The 26,114-nt window shown below is 40.8% G+C and overlaps 1 protein-coding gene across 11 annotated transcripts in view; it reads right to left on the reverse strand.

The window, feature by feature from the left end:
- Positions 1 to 1,076: 1,076 nt before the first annotated feature.
- The window catches only part of LOC137603639 (ankyrin-3-like), a 107,499-nt gene continuing 82,461 nt past the window's right edge, over positions 1,077 to 26,114 (reverse strand). For 5 of the 11 annotated variants that reach the window (XM_068327296.1, XM_068327295.1, XM_068327293.1 and 2 more), the window contains 19 exons: positions 25,935 to 26,089; positions 25,490 to 25,701; positions 25,098 to 25,305; positions 24,869 to 24,965; positions 24,183 to 24,411; positions 23,945 to 24,070; positions 23,659 to 23,781; positions 23,116 to 23,142; positions 21,161 to 21,242; positions 11,725 to 11,799; positions 11,198 to 11,329; positions 10,913 to 11,053; positions 7,196 to 8,615; positions 6,845 to 7,007; positions 6,501 to 6,578; positions 6,053 to 6,136; positions 5,808 to 5,918; positions 4,205 to 4,296; positions 1,077 to 3,061 (listed from right to left, as the gene is read on the reverse strand). In XM_068327296.1, the coding sequence (XP_068183397.1) occupies positions 4,225 to 4,296; positions 5,808 to 5,918; positions 6,053 to 6,136; positions 6,501 to 6,578; positions 6,845 to 7,007; positions 7,196 to 8,615; positions 10,913 to 11,053; positions 11,198 to 11,329; positions 11,725 to 11,799; positions 21,161 to 21,242; positions 23,116 to 23,142; positions 23,659 to 23,781; positions 23,945 to 24,070; positions 24,183 to 24,411; positions 24,869 to 24,965; positions 25,098 to 25,305; positions 25,490 to 25,701; positions 25,935 to 26,089 (3,535 nt within the window). In that variant the 3' untranslated portion in view covers positions 1,077 to 3,061; positions 4,205 to 4,224. Of the gene's footprint in view, positions 3,062 to 4,204; positions 4,297 to 5,807; positions 5,919 to 6,052; positions 6,137 to 6,500; positions 6,579 to 6,844; positions 7,008 to 7,195; positions 8,616 to 10,912; positions 11,054 to 11,197; positions 11,330 to 11,724; positions 11,800 to 12,651; positions 19,909 to 21,160; positions 21,243 to 23,115; positions 23,143 to 23,658; positions 23,782 to 23,944; positions 24,071 to 24,182; positions 24,412 to 24,868; positions 24,966 to 25,097; positions 25,306 to 25,489; positions 25,702 to 25,934; positions 26,090 to 26,114 lie in introns of all 11 variants that reach the window. The other 6 variants (XM_068327294.1, XM_068327292.1, XM_068327290.1 and 3 more) reach the window with 3 other exon arrangements.

The following is a 26,114-nucleotide window of genomic DNA, read 5'->3' on the forward strand; positions in this document are numbered from 1 at the left end:
GAACTGAATCAATAATTCAAAATGATGTAAACATCATGTAAACAATCCAAACGTTGAAGTATTCCCCAGCGGATACAATCTAAGATGCTGGTTCAAAACAAACCAAACAGGGTGTTTTGCCTCCGCAAATTCACATAATCTGTCGGATTACACCAATTATTACGGCATTCAGAGTAGGAATTCAATGTGCGTCAAAAGTTTTTTTTTCTTCTCTCATCTAAATCAATTCACTCCTGAATATTATACAGTTTTTAAAACGTGAATATGAGATCGAGCATGCATGGTTGTCTGTCTCTGTGTGGCTCCTGCACTGGCGTCGTGCCCGGAGCTTCCCCGCCTCACGCCCTAAACCAGCTGGGATAGGCTCCAGGTCTCCGTGACCCGCTACGGCGGGTAAAGCGGTGATTTGAAGATGGATGGATGCTCAATAATCTCAAATAAATCGTAATCAAAAATAGTGTCAAAATGATCAGTTTACAGAGTTAATGACCAGGACCCCAGAAGGATGACCATGACTCCATGAAACAAAAACAAAAAAATAATTAAAAATAATAATTAAATTGAAACAGTACCATATGTGTATGCCATTATTAAAACTAACAATACAAGCGCTACATATTCTTCTCATCGTTATCGACATGAAGCATTTGGTTAAAATTGACTGTTGTATTAATAAATCCCATAAAGAGATGAGAATTCTTTGAAATTATTTTCCCGTTTCATGATTATTATGATGTGCTTATGGCTCAGAATATACAGCAGCACGTTTACTACTCAAAATTGGAGGTCAAAAGTCTCAACTCCTGACTTGACACAGAGCTCTGAATTTGAGTAAGCGATTGTGTGTGAGTGAGAGATTTTACGTTGTATTAAAATTTTAGCCAAATGCAGTCAATTAATTTCTTACATAGCGAAGGTCATCTGTATTCTAGACGGGAACTTTTGTTACATGGCTAATAAAATGGAGAAAGCATACTGCAGAAGAATAATCATGGCAGAACTTTGCTGCTGCCATTACAGCTCTTACATCAATATAATGTGCTAGGACACAAAGACAAGAACAAGGCATTGGCTTTATTGTGAAATTAATGCATTTTTATTTTTTTCATTTTTAGAGGTTTTTTTTAACAAGACGTTTGAAACATTTGTGGTGGCATCATTGCTGCTATAGCTTCTAAAAGACCTTGAATAACCAAAGTGCTAGAATAGTTACATTTCAATGGCTTCACTCTGTTAGTAAGAATTGTACATCAAAAAATCTACTCAGGTGAAAACACATCAAACAAAATTGACAGTTCAGCCATATCAAAGGATCCTCTACGCCCTGATTGACATAGTAGCACAACAGGATGTGGTACAGCACCTTACCTGACTTCATTTACCCCCCCTCCCAAAAGAAAAGGTTACATATCCACAGCATAGACTTCAGCATACTGAGCCATTGCACCAGTAGAACACCACACTTGAACTACATGGGCATCTAATAAAAACCAATACAAAGATGATTCCTAATGTTATGTAAAGTATAAATTTGCCAGTGAGCAAGTGAAAACAATTCTATTCAACACTGCATATACAGACTCTGAAGCCTTAAAAGATCACACAGTTTCAGAGTTAAACACAATTTATTTAATGTTTAAATAATTGTTTTTGACCATCCAGTGTTTTGTCATACAATATGCTATTAAGAGCTACAATCAAATAATGTCCTTAAACCTTAATGAGTAGGTTTTAAATTAAGGAAATAACAAATCCAAAATGAAATGCCCAAGTCTTCCTTAAATACCACAGCAGCCATGAGAAAACCAAATGGACACACTGCTAAAGTGATTACAAACAGTCTAACAGTGTACAGAGACTCCTACACCTTATAGCCAATACGCACAATACAGTGATAATTTTACAGTGAGCCAGCCTAGTAGTGTTTACATTCAGATTATTTCATTCTTGTAGCAAAAGCTGCCCTCCTGTTTCACATAGACAGACAAGACATCACATCTCAAGATGCGCAAGAACCTTTTTCATCCTCATCTAATCATGATAAATGTTTTAATGGCATCCTTTTAAAATCTTAAATACAAAACTGGTGACAGATGTTAGGGTGAATTGTGCACACAGATAAAGGGTTTTATTTGTCATTTGATGTTTGCAAACTTGTAAAAATTGTACTTAAAATAATGTGAACAGCATGCATGAAAATATAATAATAGAACTCTGAAAGGCTGCTTTTTATAGGATTAGGTGCATTCCCACTTTGAGAATTGCTGAAATTGTATTTTCTCGAAATTTCCTTGGTTAAAATTAAACCAGCTTTATCATGTACAAACATTATACCTGCTCTAATAATTAATTATATAAGAACTTGTGAGTTACACTCAAATCTTTAAAAGTGGAACCATTTCAATAAATTTTAAAAGCATTTGAAAAGGTTACTTTCTGCATTTTCTCAACCATCAACTTACCCCTTTTGAAACTTTTTTTTACACATTGCAATTTTATATACAGAAAAAAAGCTTTTGTGTTAGTTTAAGATTTAAAAAGAAAGGAAAATAATACCCCAAAATTACACCCTAACAACAATGAGTTCAAGAAAAAACTATAAGGCGAGTGTTGAAGTTGGATCAGAAGTGTTCCATTAGATTTTGTGTGTTACTGAGTCTACTTCATTCTTACCCACCATGTGGATAGAGCTCTTGTGCCATCTTTGGTCACAGTTTGCACCTTTGTGGTTGTCTGTAAGGGAGTCTTTTTCAGTTCCACAACAATTGATGCTCCTCAAAAACCTGACAGTTGACCGATGGCACATATTGTTTCACACAAAATAGGAAACAAAATCATTGCCCCAAGGTCCATCACGGTCAGAAAGTGAGAAATCTCCTGACTCTTTGATAGGCATGTGAGTTTTTCATGCTCATGCGTAGGTCAGAAGGGTCGACCCATCTAATGTGAAAACTGTGTTTGAAGCAGATAATTGTAGAGTGGACCCTTGGCTGAAGTTCTCACACAGGGACATCCTTCGTACGCTTATTCCCAGGAAAGATCAAACTTGGTTCATGTTCATCTGTAAGACAAAGACACAGTACATCAAACACTATAACATATTTAATGTATCTCTTACAAAGCTTATGTACTGCAGGTGATTGCTGAACACAAGTGTTTACCTGATATTAATTCAACAGCAACTGATTTTCCTTATATGACAAATGGACAGCATGTTATGACCTGGCAATCTATGGGTTAATATGGTGCTGCCTTATAAACGCTTTGCCAGTTTTCATATCTAATATATCATTTTTCGGTCAGTTTTGTAGAGAACAAATGGTTCACCTCAAACATAATAGGGGTGAACAGTGTTAAGGATTAGTAGTCTGGCCGGTGGGATGCCAGACTCTATGGATGCTGAAATGCTATTGTGAGTTGGGGATTTAATGGACAAAAACAGGGAATGGAGGGTGTATCTGTAAAGAAATATACTGCTGAGGTGTGTTTTGTCACCATCAGCCCTGCTATCTATTCTTACGGATTTAGGGCACAACATGTTGCCAGAGAATAACCAGACTGGGGCATCAGCAGTCAGGGTTTTTCATTACTGTGTGTGACTGTGAAAGAGAAAGCTGCACATCGAAGGAAATGCTTGACATTTTGGAAAGCAACAGTTTGCTTTCTTTCCGTGAGTTATAAGACGATCAATACCACTGATGTGTGGACATTAAGTACTAAGCTGGAGCCAGGAGGCCATTAGCCTAGCATGCAGAGATGAAGTACAGGGATACAGAGAGTTTAGTTCTGTCCAGAGTTAAAAATACAACATCAACACACCTAAAGCTCATGAAAAGGTAAGTTTCATACCACTAAGCCCTCCAGTACAGCACAATTGTTTCTTGGCTTCTTGCCTAGTGTTACAAGTTCATTGGTGGTGTTAGTTGATGTACTTTTTAAACTTTGGAGAGAGAACCAAGAAAAATGAAGGCACTTATTTTCTAACTTCTTGAATTATTTTGTTTAAAGAGAGAGAGAACGGAGTCACTGGTTCCGATATTCTAAAGTGAATGTAAGGTAGAATCCACAATAACTAAATATTCTAGTACAAAGAAGACAAAGAAGAGACACATGGATGAATTATAAACAGTAGAACCGAAATTAACAGATACATTTCACACCAAACTATATTTCTATAGAAGTGATCAAGAGTGAGCTACCCTACCTGATAGAGCACAGTCATCCCTATGAGTGAAACGTCTTATCCCCTGATCTCCTTTCTTCTTTTCGCCTACTATTCCTTGATCCTTCTCCCCTCTGGAAAATACAAAATGTACAAAAAATATCAGTAAAGAGTAGCAGTATTGTTTTTTCCTTAGGAGGGAAACAAACTGCAACTCAAAGCACAAGCCTGAAACAGCACAATGAGACAAGCAAGAAGCAAAAGTCCACAGCAATCTCAAACTAGTAATCAATAGACATGGTTAAAATTCCAGCCCAAACCCCACACCAAACAGATGCCTGAAAGAAGAAAGTCAGATAAGTACAGGAGGAAAAACAAAAGATTTGCAGATTGTATATTCACAGCCATGATCTGTTCTCATTAGTCACACTGTTGTTTAATCTGTTAGACACTTTAAAATTCCATTAAAACCACACAGTCAGGAGCATAGTCAGCATTGCCTTTGTTAAGCAAACACAATAGATGCCACATGGTGTGTAAGAACACTACATGTATGCACTGCCAGTGGCTGCATTATTGCTTTGCATTTTGTGTTGTTGCCCAAACAATTATGTGCTACCGGTTGATCCAGTTAATTTCAAAGATTTATCTGCAAAACTGAAAAAAAAAATATGATCAAATCAAACCATTCCTGTTTTTGTTTTTTTTAAATCTCACTCAATCTGTGAAACGTATCTACAAGTACATCTAGAAATGTTATAAGTTCACCTCTTTCACCCAGATCTGTTTTAGTATTGCCTTCTCCTATGTGCCATAGTGAGGGTTATGTAATAATTTTGTTTACATCCCGCTTCAAAGCGGTGATGTATTGTGTTTGTCAGTGCTCGTGTGTTCGTCCATTAGTCCACCAAATATCTTCGCAACTGTTGCAGATAGAAAGATGCCACAAAAAGCATTACTTGGGCGGCAAAGGGGATGAAAATGAGATGATGACCTTGAGAAAAGTAGATCTAGGTCAAATTTCAACTTTTTTACACTCAGGAATCAGATACAATAGAAAGACGAGGGAGAAGGCCAGTGTGAGTAAGACCATAGACCAAAGCTAGTGCTTTGATCTATGACAGTAGGTCAAAGCACGAGCCTTGATCTTTGACCTAAAGTAGGTCTGGGTAAAATTTTGAATTCAGGGGTGTTGCGGGATGTTGCAGTCTGTGACTGCCTTGGTTCTAGTTTATGACTGTTCCACAATGTCAGCAAAGCTGCAAGCAGCTTACATTATGTGGCCAATCTGAACTCAGGACATCATGTTCTGACATGACAACATGGAAACATTTCTTTTCCTTTTTGTGCATTTTATGAATAGTTCTAAATAACTAGTTACTGTATTAATTATTTCTAAGCTTAAGAAAATGTGTATTTTATGTTTGAACAAGGCTAGGCCACAGATTATGACTTTCTACTGATGGTCCTGCTGGTGGGTCTCAAACTGGGTTGAGGATTGTCAATTACACAAGATGTAATGTTCTTTTGTTAATACAGCCAGTCGGTTATTTTTTGTAGTATTTAAGTTTGACATTCACATAAACTGTTAGCCCTCCACCAATGCTCTCCAAGAACACATTTAAAGCTGTATCTTCATGCCAACCTCTGACCCATCTTCCAGCAAGATGGGGCTGTGCTGATGGTTTCGGTGATATTTGTCACCTTGGTTTTCTGGTGTGGGAGACGAGACTCGTCGAATAACCGTCCTGATTACCTGCCCGGAGTAGAAGGACGTTGAAAAAGGAGGAAAAAATCGGATGTTGTCCAATGTTAAAAAAACACATCAACATATTCTCTGTGGGCTTGTTTTTACTTCAGATTTAATGAGGATATGAAGTTATACGTTACTTTTCTACTGATCAGGTTTCCGTCTTGGTCCATATAATGTTCCTCTGTCGTAGACTCCCCTGAGATATTCTTTGCGTCCTCCCCCTGCAAGTGGTTGTGGTTGTCAAATGAAAACAAGGCTCAAATATGAAAGATTCAAGGAGGATTTTTAAAAAATCCTTCAGTATTACCAAGCCAAAACAACACCCTAAAAAGATAATATCCATGGTAGAAAAAAGCAGAGCACTAGGTTAGTCTTTCACCACCCAATGTAAACCCCATGGAATAAAGTACTATGAACTTCGACAGACTCAAAATCACATACACAGCAGACAAACCTATGAACGCACCAAGCGAGTACACGCATCGGTACACCAAGCAAGAGCACTCCAATGCACACCAGATGGACAAGCCTAAACTAAACCACACCAAAGCTCAGTCTAGCTTCTGAACCAGGTGTTTAGGATACCTTCAAAATGAGACGCCGTCTGAAGATTCTAGTGGTTACAGTTTGTTCTTCCTCTGAACCAGAATCTACACTAGCCAGCTGTTGAGGAGGGTATTATGAAGTCATTACACAAACAGGGCACAAGAAGCACATGTATTGGCAAGAAAATCAGTCATTTGACATATTTTGTTGATTTCTTTTGGTGAATCGAACACCAAAGATCGATGAATTAAGAAAAAAAGAGACCTGGAATGGAGAAACCTCCAACAATCACAATGCAATACTATCCATCAGTAGTTTAAAAAAAGGGGATTATCTCTTGCTACTGTTCATTTATGCATTATCTTTGATGCTTGTAATATTACCTGGACCCTTTTCTCTGACACCAGTGCTCCTTCTTCTTTCCTGCCATTCAAAGATTCCGATGAGGCATCCTGAGGTGAGTGCTTTGAGTTGTCGCAGTTCTGTCGGGATCTCCCTGATTCTCCTCTAGATGAGGAAGTGATGGAGTCACTAGAGTTCTCCTGGCTGTGGAGTAAGAAGTGAATAATTAAGACTGTAGTTTTATGATAAAGGAAAGTTTAAAAAAAAGATTTCTGAATTAATCTTTAAAAAAACACACCCATAAAGACAGCAGCAGGAGTAACCAGTCTGGGAAATTTTATGTTATTTTAAGAGATTCTGTTTTAAGTCATTAGAAATAAAAATACTTTTACCTTTCCCGCCTGTCAAGCAGGTCTGAGCTAACACTGCGGCCTGGCGTTGGTGGTTCCACATTGACGCTGGATGAATCACTGTGCCAACCTGAAAGTGAACACACTTCTTTTTCTACCTGTTCAACCTTATCAAGAATCTTAACTTGACTGGTCTCAGCCACCTGTTTGTCCTCCTCCTTCTCCTCTGAGCCTTCCTCATTTTTCACAGCCTCCAACAGAGATCCTAATGTCTCTTTTGTGACTTCATTGTCTCTTTTTTCATTGGATCCAGAATTACTGAGCTGATGTTCTCTACAAGCCTCAGCCCAAGGTTGGGATGAGAGCCGAGTTCCGACCTGGTCACTGGCCGCCCCATCCCTCCCTTGTGTCCCACAAATGTCTTGTGCTTTTTCATTTTTCAGCTTCAGTTCTCCACCTGTGTCATCCACTTTGCCACCCTTCTGGTTGGTTTTCTGAGTCTCAGGTGTTTCATGAATTAACTCTTTCACGGCCTCTATGTCTACTCTCCCATGGTCTTCCAATGCATGCCCAAATTCTGTCAGATTTTGTTGGACCTCTGACAGATTCTGCACATCTCTAGCCTCTTCCATTTCATTCCCAAGTTGAATAAGGATGAGCTGCTCATTCTTCACATCTTTGTCTTCTACCGCAGATGCTTCATTCATCAAAATGCTACGTTCTTCCTCTATCTTAGGCCCATGTTGTATTATCATCTCACACTTCCTTTTCACATTTTTAATCAAATCTTGCTCGATCCACTTTTCTACAAATATGTTTCCCTCTGCTAACTCTGCCGTAACCATGTCAACAACCTTCTCTGTTTTTTTTACCACTTCCCTGTCACTTTCTCTTAAACCTACATCCTCCTGTACCCCATTTGGGGTACCCATTTGCACTCCTCCACCTCCCACTTGTGCTCTGTCAGGTGATGAAGGGGTTATTGATGATACTGATGAGAGTGAAGGAGAAGATAAGGAGTAAGCCATGTCAGTGTCGAAATCACACTTCACGGGGAGGGAGTGTGACTTGGGCTTGTGGCTCAACTCTGTTTCTTGATAAGACTTGTCCTCCTCCTCGCTCAAAAGCAGCTGGTCATTCAAGGCAATGTGGGGCTTTCTGACTTTAGATGGAATAGGGTCAGGGAGTTCAAAGACTGGGACACCCAGGACGAGTTCAGAGGGTCTAGGGGGACTCCGAGGGGGATTATCTGACTCCCCATGTTCAGGTTCAATTCCCACCTTCCAGGTAAAGGGATGAGGCCGGGATTCAGCTAGTAAAGGAGTGTCTGGTTCTGTGTAATGGGAGTGTTGGTGATGGGCTAGGTAAGGTTTGGGAGTTACAGGGAGTTCAGGCTCCAGGAAGTTGGGGTCAGAGTGCAGAGCAGCAGGGGACTGCAGCTCCGCTAGAATGCTCTGGTAATCTGTAGGTGACAGTATGACAATGTAGAGACATACACACAGATACATGCCACAAAATAATATAATGCATCACACACATGCACGCACACACACACACACACACACACACACACACACACACACACACACACACACACACACACACACACACACACACACACACACACACACACACTGTATGACACAAACAATGGCAATAAGGCTGAAGTGTAAAGCATGTAAGATGGTTAGATGGTTATTTGTGTATCTGCAGTATGACAGTGTAAAACCAATCATATGCTGTCAAATATCAAACTACATACAGTTTATTGTATGGAGGAAAATGCCGTATTAAACACAAAAAAAATAATGGTAATGTATTTAAGATATATAAAGATGGGCAGTAAAATCAATGTCACAATTGTCAGCATTTGATTAATTTTAGTGAATTTGGATTGAGTAGTTGGGTTGAGGCAAACCAATGAAATTGGGATAAATTAATATTTCTTTGGAGGTCTGTTACATGCTCACATGAGAACACTGAGAAGTGAGAGAAGGAATAAGGAAGTAAATGGAACAAGATAAAGGACAATGCATGCTAAATTAATATTTCCATTGTAGAAGGGTCATTTTGGCCTTGAGTGGGAGGTGGGGGGACAGAGAGCACACTGGTACAGTGGCACGCAGGACAAGGAGACAGGGAGCGGAGTGGAGGGGAGGAAGGACTAGGGCTTGGACAGCGGGACCAAGAGGGAGAGATGGGAGGAAGAGTTGACAGGGAGAGTGGAGAGACAGGGCGAGAGCAGGTGGGTGAGGAGGGCATAGGGGAAACAGGTAAAGTGACGGATTCAGTTTGGCTAGGGTTTATAGAGGAAGGTACTTGGGTGAGGTTGGTAGGAGTATTTGCCTTTTCAAAGGGCACAATATTACAAGAAGACAGTTCAGATGTATATCCAGACAATGCGAGAGAGGAGGAGTAGTTTGGTTCTGCCTGTGAAGAGTTAGGAGTCAGTGTACTGGATATGGGTGAGGTCACGGCAGATTTGGGAGAGGACGGGACGGGTATAGCAAAAGAACAAATGTGTGGCAGAGAGTTAGAAGCAGAAGGGGAAGGTAAGGGTGAAGTGATGAGGGGAATTGGGGAAGGTGGATTAGGTGACAGTGGGAATGCAGGAGGAGACCAACTGACACTTGGGGAAGGAAAGGAGTGAAACTTGAACTGTGATTGATGAAAGAGTGCTGTAGGAGCCAAGTCTTTGAGTGAAATGGACGACTCATAACTTGGAGAACGTTGTGTGGAAAAGGAACGGCGGGCAACCGTCACAGAGGTTGTGAACGGACTGGGTGGGGGGAATGGGATCAGTTTTGAAAAGAAAGGGCTGGGTGTTTGCAGGGTTAAGGCACCTTCCCTAATTCTGGGAGTTAAAGGGATAATTATGCAAACTATGGGATGATTAATGGAAAAAAAACAAAAGATAAAGAAACAAAAGAGAAAACAATAGATTAATTAATGCAAAACACACTGGCATGACAATGCAATGAATGAATAAAATGACTGAGGCACATGGAGAGGCAGAGTTGTGTAGGGGTGGGTTGGATGAGGCAAGAGTTCATCTAGATAAGAACAACACATGACTCTTAGTTGTTAAGAGCTGTTATGTGCTATTATCACCGGTTGATACTGCTGTTGAGAGGTGATGGGAGGGATGAGGAACAGGAAGAGGAGGAGCTTGGATTCACAGATGAGATATTCTCATCTATTCAAGGAAGACTCAGAAGAACTGGAGGACGACTAGAAAATTAAACTAAATAGAAAAAAGCTAACTCAACAGGGTTATATAAATTCAACACGACACAAGAAAAAACATTTAAAGCAATGTTTTATGCAGCATGCACTTAGATTGGAAGCTTACGGTGGATAGTGCTCATTATTGACAACTGGATACACTATTGTGACATATTCAACACAAGCAAGAATTGTGTCCAATTAAAATGATGACTTATTCAAGTGAGGCCAATTCAAAACACTGCAAATGTAAAAACAAAATCTATTAAGACATGGCTATAATGTGAGAAAAATGGTATTGAAGTTTGAAGTCTAATCTTAAAATTACTTCGATGGTGCATAAGCTCTGCAGCATGGGGACCAGGGATGCATTTGTGAATAGTAAGAGCCAGTTGTCTAAACAAAATCCAATTCTAAATGCAAATCAATGTGATTTGCACCAGGACTACCTGTATATGTATTTAATACATGCACTAGCACAACAAAAGATAGCAGGGAGAGGTAAGAGATCAGCTAGACAAAGCTAAACTTTACCATCAGCCTGATCCCGGAAAACGTTATCATCAGCAAAACATCTTGTGCCTGAAATGTTACCATAGTCAAATATTGGGCCCTCCAGTAAAGTCACAATATCCATCCGATTGACTTTGGTCAACACTGCAGTTAAGGCATCGGCTGTTGAAAATCCACAAACAAAAAATAAATTAGTCACTTCAGAAGAGAAGGTAATCGTCTTTGACAAGAAAAATAGAAAGTAGATAAATCGGAAATAAAATGAAGGCAAAAATGTATTATTTAAAAATATAAAAATAGTCTTACTTGTGGCATTTTTGCCCTCTCGGCTGACCCATTTCTTTAGTAGCATGAAGCTCTGCGCTGTGAGGGAGTTTGGGTTCTCTAGTCTTACATGGTTGATCTCATCCACTGTAAAGTTCATCTCTCGAGCCAACTCTGTAATGTACACAAACAATAGTTCAGACAAAAATATTCAGTCTTCGTGGTATTGTCTTCCATATTATTTTCAGTTCAAGCACACACACATTGCATTCATTACTTGTGTCTTAATATAATTCAAATCATTTCATAACATTACTTGTAGGCTAAAATTACCAATATTTCGTGTAACAAGGCATTTGTTTATTTTTAAATGTCTGTATTCAATCATCTTCTGCTTCTTCCATTCAAGGCTACATTATGACAGTAAGTTCTTTTTTTGGTCGACTAGTAGTAAGTTCTGCTAGCCTGAAGATGGCAATAAATTACAGTTTTCAAACTGATCAAGCAAGACAGGAAAGTTAGATAGACAAGAAGAAGAGAGGGCAAGAGCAAAGTAGTATACTTCTCACCTGTCCAACTTAATCCCAGGTGGTCTGCAACGATGGCCATGCGCAGATCTGTTCGTTCACAAGGGCTTTGGGGACCTGAAAAGACAGATGACAATGATCGATCAATTCCATTTACATTCTTCTTCTTCCTTATATGAATGTAACAGAAAAACAAACAAATAAAAATTGTCCTTTTCTGGCCACTTAGTCATCAGGATTACTTAGTGACATTACCCAAAGTAGTGTCAAAAATATTTATATTACAATGGTTAAAATGTTTCTGTACCATACATTTATTTTATTCCACATGATGGCAAGAAAAGGATATGACACAATAGAGACATTATGGACAACTTATGTTCACTGAGTAAGTGGTGCACTGTGTGACTGTTTGTGGTATGCATCCTCTAAGCAGGCAGTAACTGTCATGAGAATCACATAAAACAAAGAATAACATGATTCCAAAACAGACTCACAGTTCTAAAAATCTAGGGTGGTAATGTCTATGTTATTATCTAAAATGCAAATATGCAAAGATGCACTGAGTGTTTTTGTCAACACTAGTTAGTTACTGCAACTTAGCCACCCTTTAAAGACAGACAGACAGACAGACAGACAGACATACAGACAGACCAGGAAGTTTCAAAATAGGGTCTAGTTGTGTCAGTGGACCAGTCACTACTACTGGCATGCTCACACTACTATTCAAAGGTTAAAAGCGTTGAAAGAGGGGAACAGAGTAAAGAGAATCTTGCAAAAACGACAATACAGTACACATTAAATCAATGACAAAAAGAAATTTAAATGACAGCTACTGTTCTGAAGAGAATATGTAAACACTCCACAGGCATTCCAGTCAATATATTACACGATCACAACAATGTCATGCAACTACAAGTATATAAATATATAAATGTATTTTAAACATAGTGTGAAAGTTTTACAAACTAGGCTTGATCTCCGCGATGGGAGGCGTTCGAGACCCTGTGAGTCCCTGACTGCCCTCCTTCACACCAGTCCTCCTACTCCTCCTGCTTCTCTCACTGCCGGAGGCCCTGTCCGTCGTCGCCACCTTTGTCCTTACGGACGCGGCCCCGGCCTCAGCCCTCGAACCTCTACCAGACCTGGATGAGCGGGAGGGCTGGGAGGGCTGGGAAGGCTGGGAGGCGTCCGACAGAGAGGTGCTCCGGGAGGTGCTGTCTTCCTCCGACTGCTCTGTCTGTGTCTTTTTCTCCTCGTCTGATAGGCGGTCCACCAACTTTAGCGTCTCCCCGCTAATGTCTTTAAAGTATTCGATGGTGCGCTTATAAACCTCACTAGGGTTCTCTTGTCTGTCCTGTCTAGATGCTCCCTCTACTGTCACTTTGCTGGTATGCCTGTCCTTAGGTGGTAGCCTCGAGGGCAACTGTATAGCTGCCCTGTCTGTGCCTAATGCCCTTGCTGGCTGTGAGGTATTCCTAACCGAAACTGGTGAGCTAGGTGTGGCAACAGGGCTACTCTTTTTAACGTCCTTGATTGGTATTCTAGACCTGGGCTCTACTTTGGCTATGGCTGGCTCTCCCCTTTTCTTGACCTCAACCATCACTGCTCGTTTAGGTTTCTGTTTGCCTATGGCTCTTCCCTGTGTGTGAAATGTCCACCCTGACGCTTTAACAGGAAGTCTTGACTTGGGCTGCTTCACTTCACTTTCTTTAATTGTGTCGCTTTTCGGCTCCTGCACTTGATTGCTGTTGTTTACTTCCACTCTCTCTTCTAATTCCCTAGAGCACAATGTTTCTATCCTGCTAGCTTTTTGGAGAGTGGGCTCAGAAGAGGATTGCAAATTAAACACCACACTACCACACTGAATGTAGTTGGCCTGGACGTTGGAGGACTCAAGGTTATTGTTGTTGTTACAGTTTTCTGAGGGGTAATCTCTTCTCTCCAATTGAGGTTCAGCACGTCTGCTAGATTGGCCTGCCGTACATTGACCCTCTAAACTGATGTATTCAGGCACCAGCTGACCCTCTGACATTGCAGATTTACCATCTGCAAAATCCCCTGAGTCTTTTTTCACAGTTATAGAGGCAGCTATGCCCATCTTAATAGGAGTGCGTAATTTGGGATCAACCTTAGAGGCTGTGATTGTGCATGAGGAGGCAGTCTCAGCTATGGCTTCACAGGTGGTGGCTTCAGTAACGGTAGAGCCAGTGTCACTGCTGGCCTGTGCAGGGCTGCCTTTGGCTGCCATTGCTGGTGTTGTCAGTGTAGTGTTGCTGTCTGTGGTAGAATCTATAACCTTCATCAACCCATCTACTGTTGCCCTTTCCCCAGTTTTTGATTGAGAGGAAATTACCCCAAGGATCTTGCCCCCTCTCCCCTTTTCCCCTGTTTTAGGGTCAGAGGAATGCTCACCAATCTGGAAAAACTGAAGCCTCTCTTCAACAAAGTCCCTCTTGCTCATGTCAATAGCACCACTGCGTGTCATCTCAAACATCTTCCCTTCGTGGAAAGGGAAGGGGTTAGGCTCACTAGTTGGTGTGCTCTCATCAGTCGGTGTTCGAGCAGGAGTTGTATCAGGTGTTGTCGCCTGTGATTTGTCCTCCACCGATAAACCAAAAGGCTTAGGGTCATCCTCCTTTGTTTTGGACTCAAAAACATCCTCATTCTCTCCGCCTTTGGTGGACCAAGGGTCAAATTCCAAGCCTTTTGTGGCAACAGTTTTAAAGGTTGAATTCAGCTCTTCTTCTAGTTGGTAGCCAAAGTAGTTCTCTCCAAACCCCTGCCTTTCTGGATGTCTTCCTTCAAGGGTGTAATCTTTCTCATCCCCACTGCTTTGATTGGAAGTTTTGCTGGTTCTTGTCTTTCCATTATCATCCCCTTCTTCACATTTTTCCTCCACTATCACTTCAAGCTTTGACTGACTAAATGAGCGGTCATTTGTTTTTCCATCAACGGACAAACTAGATGTTTTGGGGTCTTCACTCAGTCCATCATCCTCATCCTGAAGATCATACCCATCTAAAGAGTCTATTTCCGTTGCATCTGTGTCATGGGAGAACTCAGCAGTGGTAGCAATGGAACAGTCTGTGATTGACTGGTCATTACCATTTTGTTCAAAGTCAGCATCCTCCCCCTTCACAACACCATTGAATCCCGGCTCCTTATTCCCATTTTTCTCATTTTTTTTTTGTTTTGAATGTTTATCTCCCTCTTCTTTCATTTTAAAGGTGTATTTTTTGACAGGGATAGGATAAAACACAGACTCATCGTCACTCGAGTCACTGTTATCAGCTCCGGGGGGAACAGGGGATGGAGGTTGCACCCTGATGATAGGCTCAGCTAAGAGGTGCCTATCATGTTCCTCTTGGAGGTTCACTTCCATCATCTCTGTCTCAGCCTCAGATGAAGCGCAAGAGCTCTTTTTCTCAGGGTCAAGCTGATCTGTCTCCAAAGGAGGGGGAGGAGGAAACTCTATATAAGCCACTCTTTTTTGCTTATGTATCTCTGTTCCCTGTTTTTTATTTCGTTTCTCAGAGGAAGCTGGATTATTTTTTTCTTTCACGGGCTCTTTATAGATGAAGGTTTTCCCTTCTTCATCCTCAGACTCCTCTGGGATAGGGGTTGACATGCCAGGCATGAACCCTTTAACAGAGTCGGGGGCTCTTGAGATCAGACTCACTTCCTCTGAGCTGGGGGTCTCAGGAGTAATGGGACTTTTACCAGAGCTGTCCATGAAAGTCACTTGTTCTAGAGTGTCATCCTCTGGACTTCTCTGAGGAGATGGAGACTGTTTCTGTTTCACAGTGTAAAATGCACCCCTAGTCTCATGTACTGTCCTACTCTCATGGCTCACAATTTTTTTGTATGTTGCCAGCTGCCCTGAGGCTGTTTCTTTCTCATATTGTTTTCCTACTTGGATACTAACATACACAGGTAAGGGTTTAATATCTTTGAAACTCTCTCCAACAACTACAGGAGTTACTTGCTCCAAATACTCTATTTGGTCGCTATCAACACCATTACATACTACATTTGATTGGCTACTGTCTGATGAATCTGTAGATTTTCCTACTGATGAGCCACGTGTAGATTTATTGGATTCAGAGCTGCTGTGTAGTCGATTTTTACCTAATGTAGGTATATGAGATCCTGCTCTGTCAATAGGTTCAACAGAAGCATCTAATTTTAAATGAGAAGATCTGTGATTTTCTGAGGAATTAGAGAACTTTCTTACAGGAATTTGTGATTCCAAGTTTTTTTTTAGACCATCATTCGTATTTGGACTTTCTTGGACAACGAATTCTGTGTAGATTATTTTCTTTTTGGCTTCTTGTTTTTGGGAATCACTGTTACTCCCATCCTTCGTAGTGTTATGGATTATAGAAAGAGGGAGCTTGGGCGATTGGGGCTTGTAGCTCCCATACTCTTTGCTCTCCCACGTCTTGAACAACCCTTTTTCTTCCTGATCTTTTCCACTGATCTCATGTTTGGGTGAGAAGCTATTTGACTCATCATTCACACATCTTCTCTGATTTGCTGGACTACCTGGGGTTTTTGGAATGTTTGAACCAGCAAATACCTGATAAACAGGTAATTTACTTTCCTGGAGTTTTCTAATAGGACGGTTGGAACTTTGGCCAACCTGAGGACTCCTATCTTGCCTTTGAGCCTCTTGCTCAAATTTTAGCTTCACTGCACTAACTTTGGATGAGGACATCTGAAAGCACTTGGGGTTTTCAGCTGTGTTTCCCAGTGATTTGGTATCTCCTTGTTTTCTTGGGTCTGAATCACCGTACTGTAGCAAGACTCGCCTCTCTGGGCTGCTCGGTAAACTGGCACATTTCCTGTCATTGGAGTTGAACCTGTCTCTTAGCCTTTCTCTGCTCCACTCTTCCCCACTGCCCCCACTCCTATATGCAGACCTCTCCGGACTACTGTGTGTAGAACTGGGTCCTGATCGTGACTCTCTGAAGTCTGGCCTACGAGATTTCTTTTCTGGAGATGACAACTCATCATTGAGCTGTTCTGTTTTATCACGAAAAAATTGAGATACTTCACTAAGTTTTTCCTCTGCCTCCTTTACAGTCCTGTCCACCCTATCCTCATACATCAGTTGCTCTCTTTCCTTATTCTGTGTGTCATCTGACACACGCATCCAAACTGATTGCTTTGGGCTACCAGGCTCAGAGGAATATTGTAGTAGCGTCAGTTTGTCAAAGTTATCATCGACATTGGCCATTCTTCCAGATTTGTCAAAAACGTTTCTAGATGACCGAAAAATATACTCTGTCCTTGGGCCAACTGATCTACCCTCATGTTGACTGCTTCTGTCTGGTGAGTGGAAGTGAGACCTATCTTTCAGATACTCCTCTGTGTCAGAATGTGACTGGTCAAATTTCTCAGAGCGTAACATTTTCTCTGCAAAATTATAAGATTCTCCCCTAAGTTCTGATGAGTCATCATCATGGTACTCTACAGACTGCTGACTTAGAAGCTTGAGCGTTTTGTATGAGTCATCTGCAATGAGTTGGGCTGAACTAGGTCGACTGTCTTCCTCTTGTGACATGGGGGTGCTCATTCTGGGGGAGTCATGGTACATTGGGAGAGTTTCCTCTGGCTCCTCCTCTTCCAGTCTATTCCCTGAGTAATAATACATTTCCTTGTCTGCATGGTTTTTCGTCTCTCTGATGATTACCTCTGTTGGTTCTGTTTTATTGCCTTTTTCAATGTGAACTTCAATTATTCTTTCAACCTTTGGTTTGGAGTTGATGTCCTCAAGGACTCTTTGCGATGTTTCCTCATTTCCACCAGATTTGTGTTCAAACAGACCAACCAGCTCTCTAGAGGGGTCCTTGCCCGACTGAAAAGCCTTCATGATTTCATGCACAGACATAGTTTCCTCACACCTCTCCGACACAGCTTCTTTGCCAGGGGGTTTGTGATACACCATCCTGGTAGTGGTAGTAATGTGTGTTTCCTCTTTTACCCTCATCCCACTTCCCATTGGATCTTCTTCAGGGCTGACATTTATTGAATAGCATTTATTCTGTTCTGGAGTTGATATAGCTGGATTCAGACGTCCTTTAGAATCTGAATCAATATATTTGACAGGATGTAAATCCTCTATGGCAGGTTGTTTGTTGTCCTCCTGGGGCTCATAGCTCCTGATTACATGAACAACTTCAGTCCTTGTCTCAGTGATCACTGGGGAAACTGGGATATCCTGAAAAAGGGCCTTGGGGCCCATGCCCTCAGCACTCTGGGGGGCAGACGGTGTCCTTTCACTCCTAGTCTCAAAGCCACTGTCTGAGAGTGGACTTTTATCTTGTTCATGAGAAATGTCATCAGGGGATTCTAGTACAATTTCGCTTCCAAAAAGTGAATCTACTGCTTTATTAATGTCTTTCTCTGAAGTTGAAGAGCGCATGTTTGTTGGTGGCATTTTGAGCTTATGCTCTTGAACTGCTATGGTTGGTTTTAAGACACGTTTCTGCTTCTCTTTACCCTCTCCTTCTCTCTTGCCCTCCTCTGCTTTATGCTTTGAGTCATGCATTTTGGAAAAAGAACTGTTACTAACATCACTGACCAGGTAGTCTACAACATTTGACAGATTGAAATCTCTATCTCCTATTGTTTTTGATTGGGCTTGAGGAACCACAGTCTCATATCTCGGAGGATAGCTCCAATTGCTTGGTGGTTGCTCGACATGTACTTTTGAGAAGTGTATGTCATCCAAAGATCCCCTTGCCAGAGAAACCCTACCATCCTTGACAGCATCTTTAGTAAGGATTTCACTCACTTTGACCAAATCTTGTTTTACTTTCTCCACAATCCTGTATGGCTCCTCATCCTCTATCTTAGCCTCTTTGGGAGAATCAGATTGAAATCCTTTATTAACTGTGGAATTTGGGTCAGTTTGTAAAATCGCTGACATTCGTATCAAGTCCTCTTTCATTTCAGCAACATCCTTCAGAATCTCTTGGCTAGATGACAATGGTTGAGTGTTTGCCTTCAGGCCTGTAGAAAAAATGGGGGTTTTGACAGGGGAAAGAGTTCTGGCAAAGGAAGACTGCAACTGAGAATTCACCTCAGGGGGTATAATCTTCCGTGGGGACAGAAGTGCAGCAGTTGACTTGGACACCTCAGGTAACTTTTTGAACTGGGGCTCTGGCAGCACATTAATAACAGAGTACACTGGAACAGTGAACGTGCTTGATGTTACAGCAGTGGTGGCATTTGGAGGGGATCTCAGAGAGGTGTAAAGGGAATTAGATGCCGATGATCTAATCGACTGATATGAGGAGGATGCAGAAGATGACAAGGACTTCAAGGTGCCATAACCTGCAGAACAGGAATTGAATGTTTTCTCAACCTCATCAAAGGCTGCATTGACATTTGTAGTTGCTGCATTGGTAGTTGCTTGTATCCTCTCTTGCAGGCTGCTTGTGGGGAGAGGTGTAGGGGATGATGACCGAAACTGTGTAGGTGACATAGTTCCATTGATCAAGGCTGCAGCACTTGGAGGCAAATTGGATTTAAGTGGTGATGAAAGAGAAGAGAAAAAGGTTCTTGCAGGATTCATGCTATCTGAGGCAAAGGAACGAATAGACGAGAGACCAGGGACTGTTTTTATGGGTGAGGAGGAAGATACAGTGCCACCAGAGCCTGCCATGACAGTCTTGTATGGCAAAGGTGAACTGAATATACTCAGAGATGTTTTAGGAGAGCTTGGTGGTGTCATGCTTCTCTCAAGAAGAGGACTTCCCCCTCCTGAGGCAGTTATAGGGGAGGCCCTCATAGACAATGATGTTAGACCCTTCATAGATACAGGATCCAGGGCACTTTTCCCTGGTGAGGCCAAGGGACTTGGGGTAACCTGCACAGAGTACTGCGCTTGGGGAACTACAGTTTTTATAGGTGAGGATATGGTTCGGTAAGATCGAATGGGAGAGGCCAAGTCACTAACTGACTTAACAGAGGAAGCGGGTGATCCAGGGATGTTGGTCTTGATGGGAGAGGCAGAGTTGATGGACCACACAGACTTTAATGGAGAGGCAGAAGGCGTGTTGGATGAAGAACTGGAGAGTGAGCCAAATCCAGACTTGGTTTGGCCAGGGACGGAGACAGCAACAGGCGACCACGCCTGATAAGATCTCGTTGAAAAGACAGGTTTGTGAGAGTAACTAGAAGACTGTGTTCTCGGCGTGCTTCGATCAGTTGTTTCTTCAACAATAATTTAAATAAAAATAATAAGGAAGGAAACATAAAAAGTAACATAAAATAATTTGAAATTAAAGATAAAAACCAGAAAGAGAAAGTTGAGTCAGTCAGAAACAGTTATTTACAGCAGCGAGTTTAAATATTACATATTAAACCAAAAACTCAAGATAAAATGAAAAAAGATCTAAAATCAAAAAATACTGACAAAAGACACAATGATGTATAGAATGTATAAAAAAAGAAATGCTTGACATATGGTATAGCTGACAAATGACATGGTAACAAAAAATACAATTCCATTGACTTTTGATGTGCTTAATCCAGTAGCCTCCTTGCAACAGTGCTGTTTACTGTACATGACTAACAGCTGTTTATCATGTCATCTTGTTACTTTTAATGCCACAAGTGTACACCTTATTTTAAAAAAACCCTCTTATTTATTTGTGACATAATTACAATGTGGTTGGACTTTACAAGCAATAAATAATTAAATTAGTCATTTAGGCATGTTCAGTCTTTTCCACTTATACAAGTCACGTTAAATGTTCCTCTGATATGTGGACAAATGTTATCATATCAGGGTTAAAGACACATTTCTGTTCACACAAGACAGATGTACACGGCTATTAAAATGAAACAAAGAGCACCTTATACTTCTGTAAAAGAATACACAAAGAATATAACCCTAAAATATGTAATCGGTTGAATATACTGTGTATGTCGATTTTTCGAAATGGCTGAAATGAAATATTGTGGGCAAATACTTAGCGTAGTTTTTTTATAGGACAAAAGAAGGTAATGTAAAGTGCAACCTATTCCCACATGAACGCACAGCTGCACGCAATCATAAAGCCAATCATACTGAAATGGTCACTACAAGTATGAAAACAATTTTTAAAAAATTTATTAAACAGGAATTGAAACATTTTTTCAACTGATGACTTAACAGACAGACATTAATTCCCAGAATTTCCACAAACATAAAATAACATGACAGGCGAAAAACAGCGAGACTATGTCAACATGGGGTGGGTAAGCAAAGCGTAAGACAGTAAAACATGCAAATGTTCAATGCATGGCAGATGATAAAAAGGTATGTCCAGTGAACAGAGTGAAGGATGTACATGTTTTGTCATCTTTTTATATGAGTTTATGGAAAAAATGTTTACTGTATAATCGTTTGGCACTAAACTGATTAAAATCACAGAATATTTGAAATCAGTTAAACTCATGAAAGTAAAAATGGCCAACTCACTCGCTGCTGGGTCAGTCAAATAGCTGTAGCGCTTACGCAAAGCTAAGGAGGCAAAGGTATGACGTCGCTCTGGCTTTTCAGTCTGAAACAAATAAAAAAGAACAAAAGATGCTTTAATATAAAATATGGTAAACATGGATATTCTAAACTATCAGATTAAGATCTAAATAACAATGTGGAGTTTTCTACTTTGGCAATGCAGTGAAGAAATGTTCAGTTTTTAGTGAATCAGTGGATGCGGTTAATAAAGAGAACGTTAGGTGTTCTGTAGGGTATACTGTAGTAATGGACCGCTTTCCTCTATCTCTTGATTCTGACATTTCACAATGCCATTGCAACAAAGTAACTACAAAAATTTGCGTTTTGAATGAATTACTCTATTGAGTGAGAAACTGGGCATTTATATTAATAGTACGCAAGTCAGCATGACATTGAGTATACTGTATGACAAGGGAAAGCGTAGGAGTAGAGGTTAATATGATAGCTTATTTTTAATGCAGGCATTAGAAAAAGTTGCATTCTGAAACAATGACAACAACCTTTTGAAAACTGTAACCAAGTTGTTTGCTTAACCTAAAGGAGACACATGCTTTTGAGGTTTTCCCCTTCCTTCTAGCATTTTCAGTGTATGTAAAACTTCTGTAAAGTTGTGAGCCTAAGTGCAAACCAAGAGGAGCCTTTATCCCGCAAAAAACACTACTAAGGAGCTGCCTTAGTTCTATCATCAGCAATCCAGCATTTATTTTTGTAATTTTTGTATGCCACCGCAAAGAACCGTACCACCAGCTCATGTTTCACCAGGCTGAAAAGTACTACATAACAATCTGCTGTTGATGCCACAGTGTTTCAACGCTGTGTGAAACCACAATATTTTAAGCCAGATGAGAAAAAGTATAAGCTTATGAAAAAAACTTTTGAAAATTTTTACAACAATCTGCACAGAAATCTGCACCTACTTTAATCTGAGTATGCTAAAATAAAGTAGACTAACTTTATCAGACAGAGCTGAATGGGAGTTCTGTTGAGACACACCTACTGTGACTGACCAATCAGAGAAAATTGGGTTCTATTTCTTAGCATTTGTTTTGAAGTCTTATAATATCCTCACAACAGGTGACTGAATATGTGAGGGGGTGTTTCCCTTTCAGAGAGTATGAGAAAAATTATGTTTCTTGTGCTTTAAAAGATGACAGCCGATCCGAGACATTCAGAATATTAAGATAAGAGTAAGCATGTCTACTGTGTGTGTGATTGTTGCTTTGTTTGGTCTGTCTGTCAGTGAATGAAATCTGGGGGATTATTTGCCCTACATAAACAAACATTCAGCGTGGTCACCGGGTTGATGAATGGTAAAGGAACATGACACATATTGTCTCTACATATAATTTAAATAACCAATCATAAAAACAGATTTATATTCCTTTGATTAATAATCGTTTTGGCATGAAGCTGAGTTAGTATGCTCTGTTAAACACAAGTGAAAGACAAGGGTGAAAAATGAAACCTCTTAATGCAACAATACAGGGACCAATTAGACAAATGTTAATAGTTAGAGTTTTATTTTTAGCTAACAAAAAGTATCATAGTCCTGTGTGAAACTTTGTTTTTCATAATAAGGATGGAGACATGGTGATGCCCCTTGGAACGTGTATGGAGAGGAGGATAGAGATGAAAAACAAGCTGAGGTGCGGCACAGAAATTTGCTCCACCAAATTTGGGATGAAAACAGGGATGACTAAATCTTGGCTGATAAAAAGAACTGACATTTGCACTCATGCATAGCAAGGGCTCATTTCAGCTAAAGACACGGCAGTGGGGGAAAAATACAGGGTTTGAACAAAAATACCCAGACAAAACATTTGCGACATGCATATTCAAGACAGCATCTGCGGTAAAACCATAACAGACAATAAAAGAAGAAGCAGAGTCATGTGATGATGAAGAATCTGTTTTACCTCATCATCAGGATCAGACTCCATATCCTGTGGGTATTCCAAGATGCATTGCAGGAGAGCAGAGAGATGACACAATGGAGAGAGCAGGGGTGTTATAGTGAGCGTGGAGGTGGTAACAAAATTCAGGGAATGAAAATGGAGCAGCAAAAACAACATAAAGCATCAGAAAAAATCTTTTGGTATTAATTAAATAAACAGAAAATCAACAAAAGCAAAAGCAAAATAATTTCAGTTTCTTGTGATCAATCAACACCACAACAAACAAACAAATGACATGTTTGTTCTATAATTGGTTTGTACCCACAGAGAGCCAGGCACTTGAACAAAGCACAAAGTGCATGTGTGGTTGCATGGGTAAATTGTGAGGCCTTATGACTGGCACAGGCTGAAACATTAATAAAAGACACGAGCAGCAGCCATTCCTAGACCCGATAATGTTTAATGGCTCCTCTCACAGGACACTTTCTGCATTTTCATTTCATTTCCATGTTGATGATAAGCTTCGGTCTAAACAGATGAACTACACAACTATAGTGATCTTACCTTCCTGTGGGTTGGCAGTGTGATATTCAAATTGCATATGGCAGTCTGGGGAAGGCCTTTACTTGTTTTTGGCTCTCTAAGGAAGGAGAGGCGGCCACATGGCTCCTGGCCCACATCTCGGATCTGCAAAAGGCAGCAAAAAGCATCAAGAGGTGACAATAACGAACAAATTCAAGGCAAACCCTGCAAAGTGACAACTCCAAAGAGTTCTGTATCTTTTCCACTTTGATAACATAGACAATAAATTATAGCAGGGAGAGACAGGATGATTACAAGACATTTATACCTTCACGTTAAAAGGAAGTCTGTTCTCCTTGAAGGAGAAGAAGTTAAAAACCAACTGCTGCCCACTTTTGATGAGAGGGGAAAGGTTGCCGTAGCAATCCACATGGATAGGCTTGCCTTCAAGAACCTACAGAAGTTGATTGACCAAAAATAACACACAACATACAAGGCATTTACTTATTGGTCAGTTTGTTCTCTTATGGTTGTGTAGTATATAGGGGTCCACATGAATATACAACCTCAATATCTTTGCTCCGGGCCACTTCCTCAAAGTTCTCTTGTTGCTCCAGGGTTTTGTCCACCTTGTCGTCGGTCATGCAGAAGCAGCGCAGCCGGGCCTCGACGGCGTCGTTCATCTTGGCGAATACCACAAACTTGGCCAGGTACGGCACGCAGATCAGCTCCCGGTATAACTGAGACGCTAGGTTTACCGTCTCAGGAATCTGGTGACAGTCTGCAAGCCAGAACCTATGCACAAAACAATATATAACAGTTTAAATGTAAGTCATTTTTGTATTGCACATTTCAAAGGACAATCTGAGCAGCTTCAGAAATAGATCAAATGAGCTGGTTTCTCTAAAGGGTAATCCTGTGACAGCTATGAGGTAATATCATTTAAGAGCACAACAGGGTGCACAATCAATTTCAGGCTGCACACTCGCCACATGATCTTACATGTTATAATTAAGAGTCCTGCACATCAGTTAAATGAGTTAAGATGTGTGGGCCAAAGTATGGAGGATCGCAGAGGAAAAATAGCAGTCAGGGGAGAATGGGTCAGTTTCCAAATAAAGGAAAATTATTCTAAATGTTTTGAGTAAGACCAACAGCCCAAAACTAAATAACATTCAGTTAGTTATGTATAATTAACAATTATGTAGAATGCTATTATACACACACTGTGTGTACAGTATCTATGTCTCACCTGGCCGACACATTTGTGGTGAAAGAGACACAATCGGTCACAAAGGACAGAGGTGTGGTCCCAGTGATATCCTCCCATTGGGCAGGAGACGTCCCTCCTGCATGAGAAAGGAGCCAAAAGAACGTAATAAATAATGTTCAAATAAACAACTAAAATAACTTGTTTACCCTATAGAAGCGATTAGGATGGCGCTACTGCTATACCCTCTAGACATCTACAGTCTTCTCACCTGTGATGCTGCAGAGTAGACGCAGGCAAGGTGCGCAGTTGCCACGGTTGCCGCTCGGATGGCCTTCTGCTGATCGAGGCGGGACGGGGATCGTCATTGTGATTGGTTTGTGGAACTTCCTCCTTCTGGGCTCCACGGTCACAATGGGGCTGAAGGTAGCTCTGTTCCCAAGGACTGCTCTGACCATGTCATCTGGTACAGGCTGGGCCTAAACACAGAAAGAAGGAAAAAGGCACTCACATGTTATTTTATTTGTTAGATGGAAAATGTATTAATGTTTGGCCAATCACTTCCTTAGCTCTCTATAAGAGACGAACATCCAAACTACAGCAGTTCAGCTATAAAATGATGTGTACAGAATCACTGAGCTGAAACAAGAGGTCCAGCTGTACCTGCAGGCCAACGCGGATCTTCTTCGTGAGTGCCCCCTGTGGGAATGAAGCCTGGACCATGGGGACGGTGCTACTGGACAGCATACCTCCATCAGGACCCATGTGATTCGACTCTTGCTTGATCCGAGACACCACAGCAAAATACTGAGGGAAGTCTCTGGTGACAATGCGGCAAATGCGTTTCTTCTCCAACTCAGCAGGACTGTCCAGTTCTTAAATATTAAAACATGAACATGAAATTTTAGCCAGAAGACACTGAATTGGTTACTAAATACAGCTAAAAAATCATTGATTTGAATTCAGATCACCATCTCATATCTAGCTTATGTTGTGTATTTTATGTAGTTATATTCAACTTCAGCGATTTAATCACATTTCATACAACAAAACTGGTCTTTGTCATCTCTCGTGCTTAATGTTGATCTATGAATAGTTTCTCCTTTACCTTCATCCATTCCAGTAAGCAGTTCAATCAGGTCCTCTGGTCTGCTATCAGACTGGTGCTCCTTCCATGTGTCACCATTGTCACTCCTCAACACAATCAGTTCCCTCTCTTTACCCCGCATGGAACCAAAATGAGGGATCTCCACAATAACGGGCCTGAATCACCAGAACACAATAAAAC

The sequence above is a fragment of the Antennarius striatus genome, chromosome 11 (assembly GCF_040054535.1).
Source record: "Antennarius striatus isolate MH-2024 chromosome 11, ASM4005453v1, whole genome shotgun sequence".
NCBI classification, from domain to species: Eukaryota; Metazoa; Chordata; class Actinopteri; order Lophiiformes; family Antennariidae; genus Antennarius; species Antennarius striatus.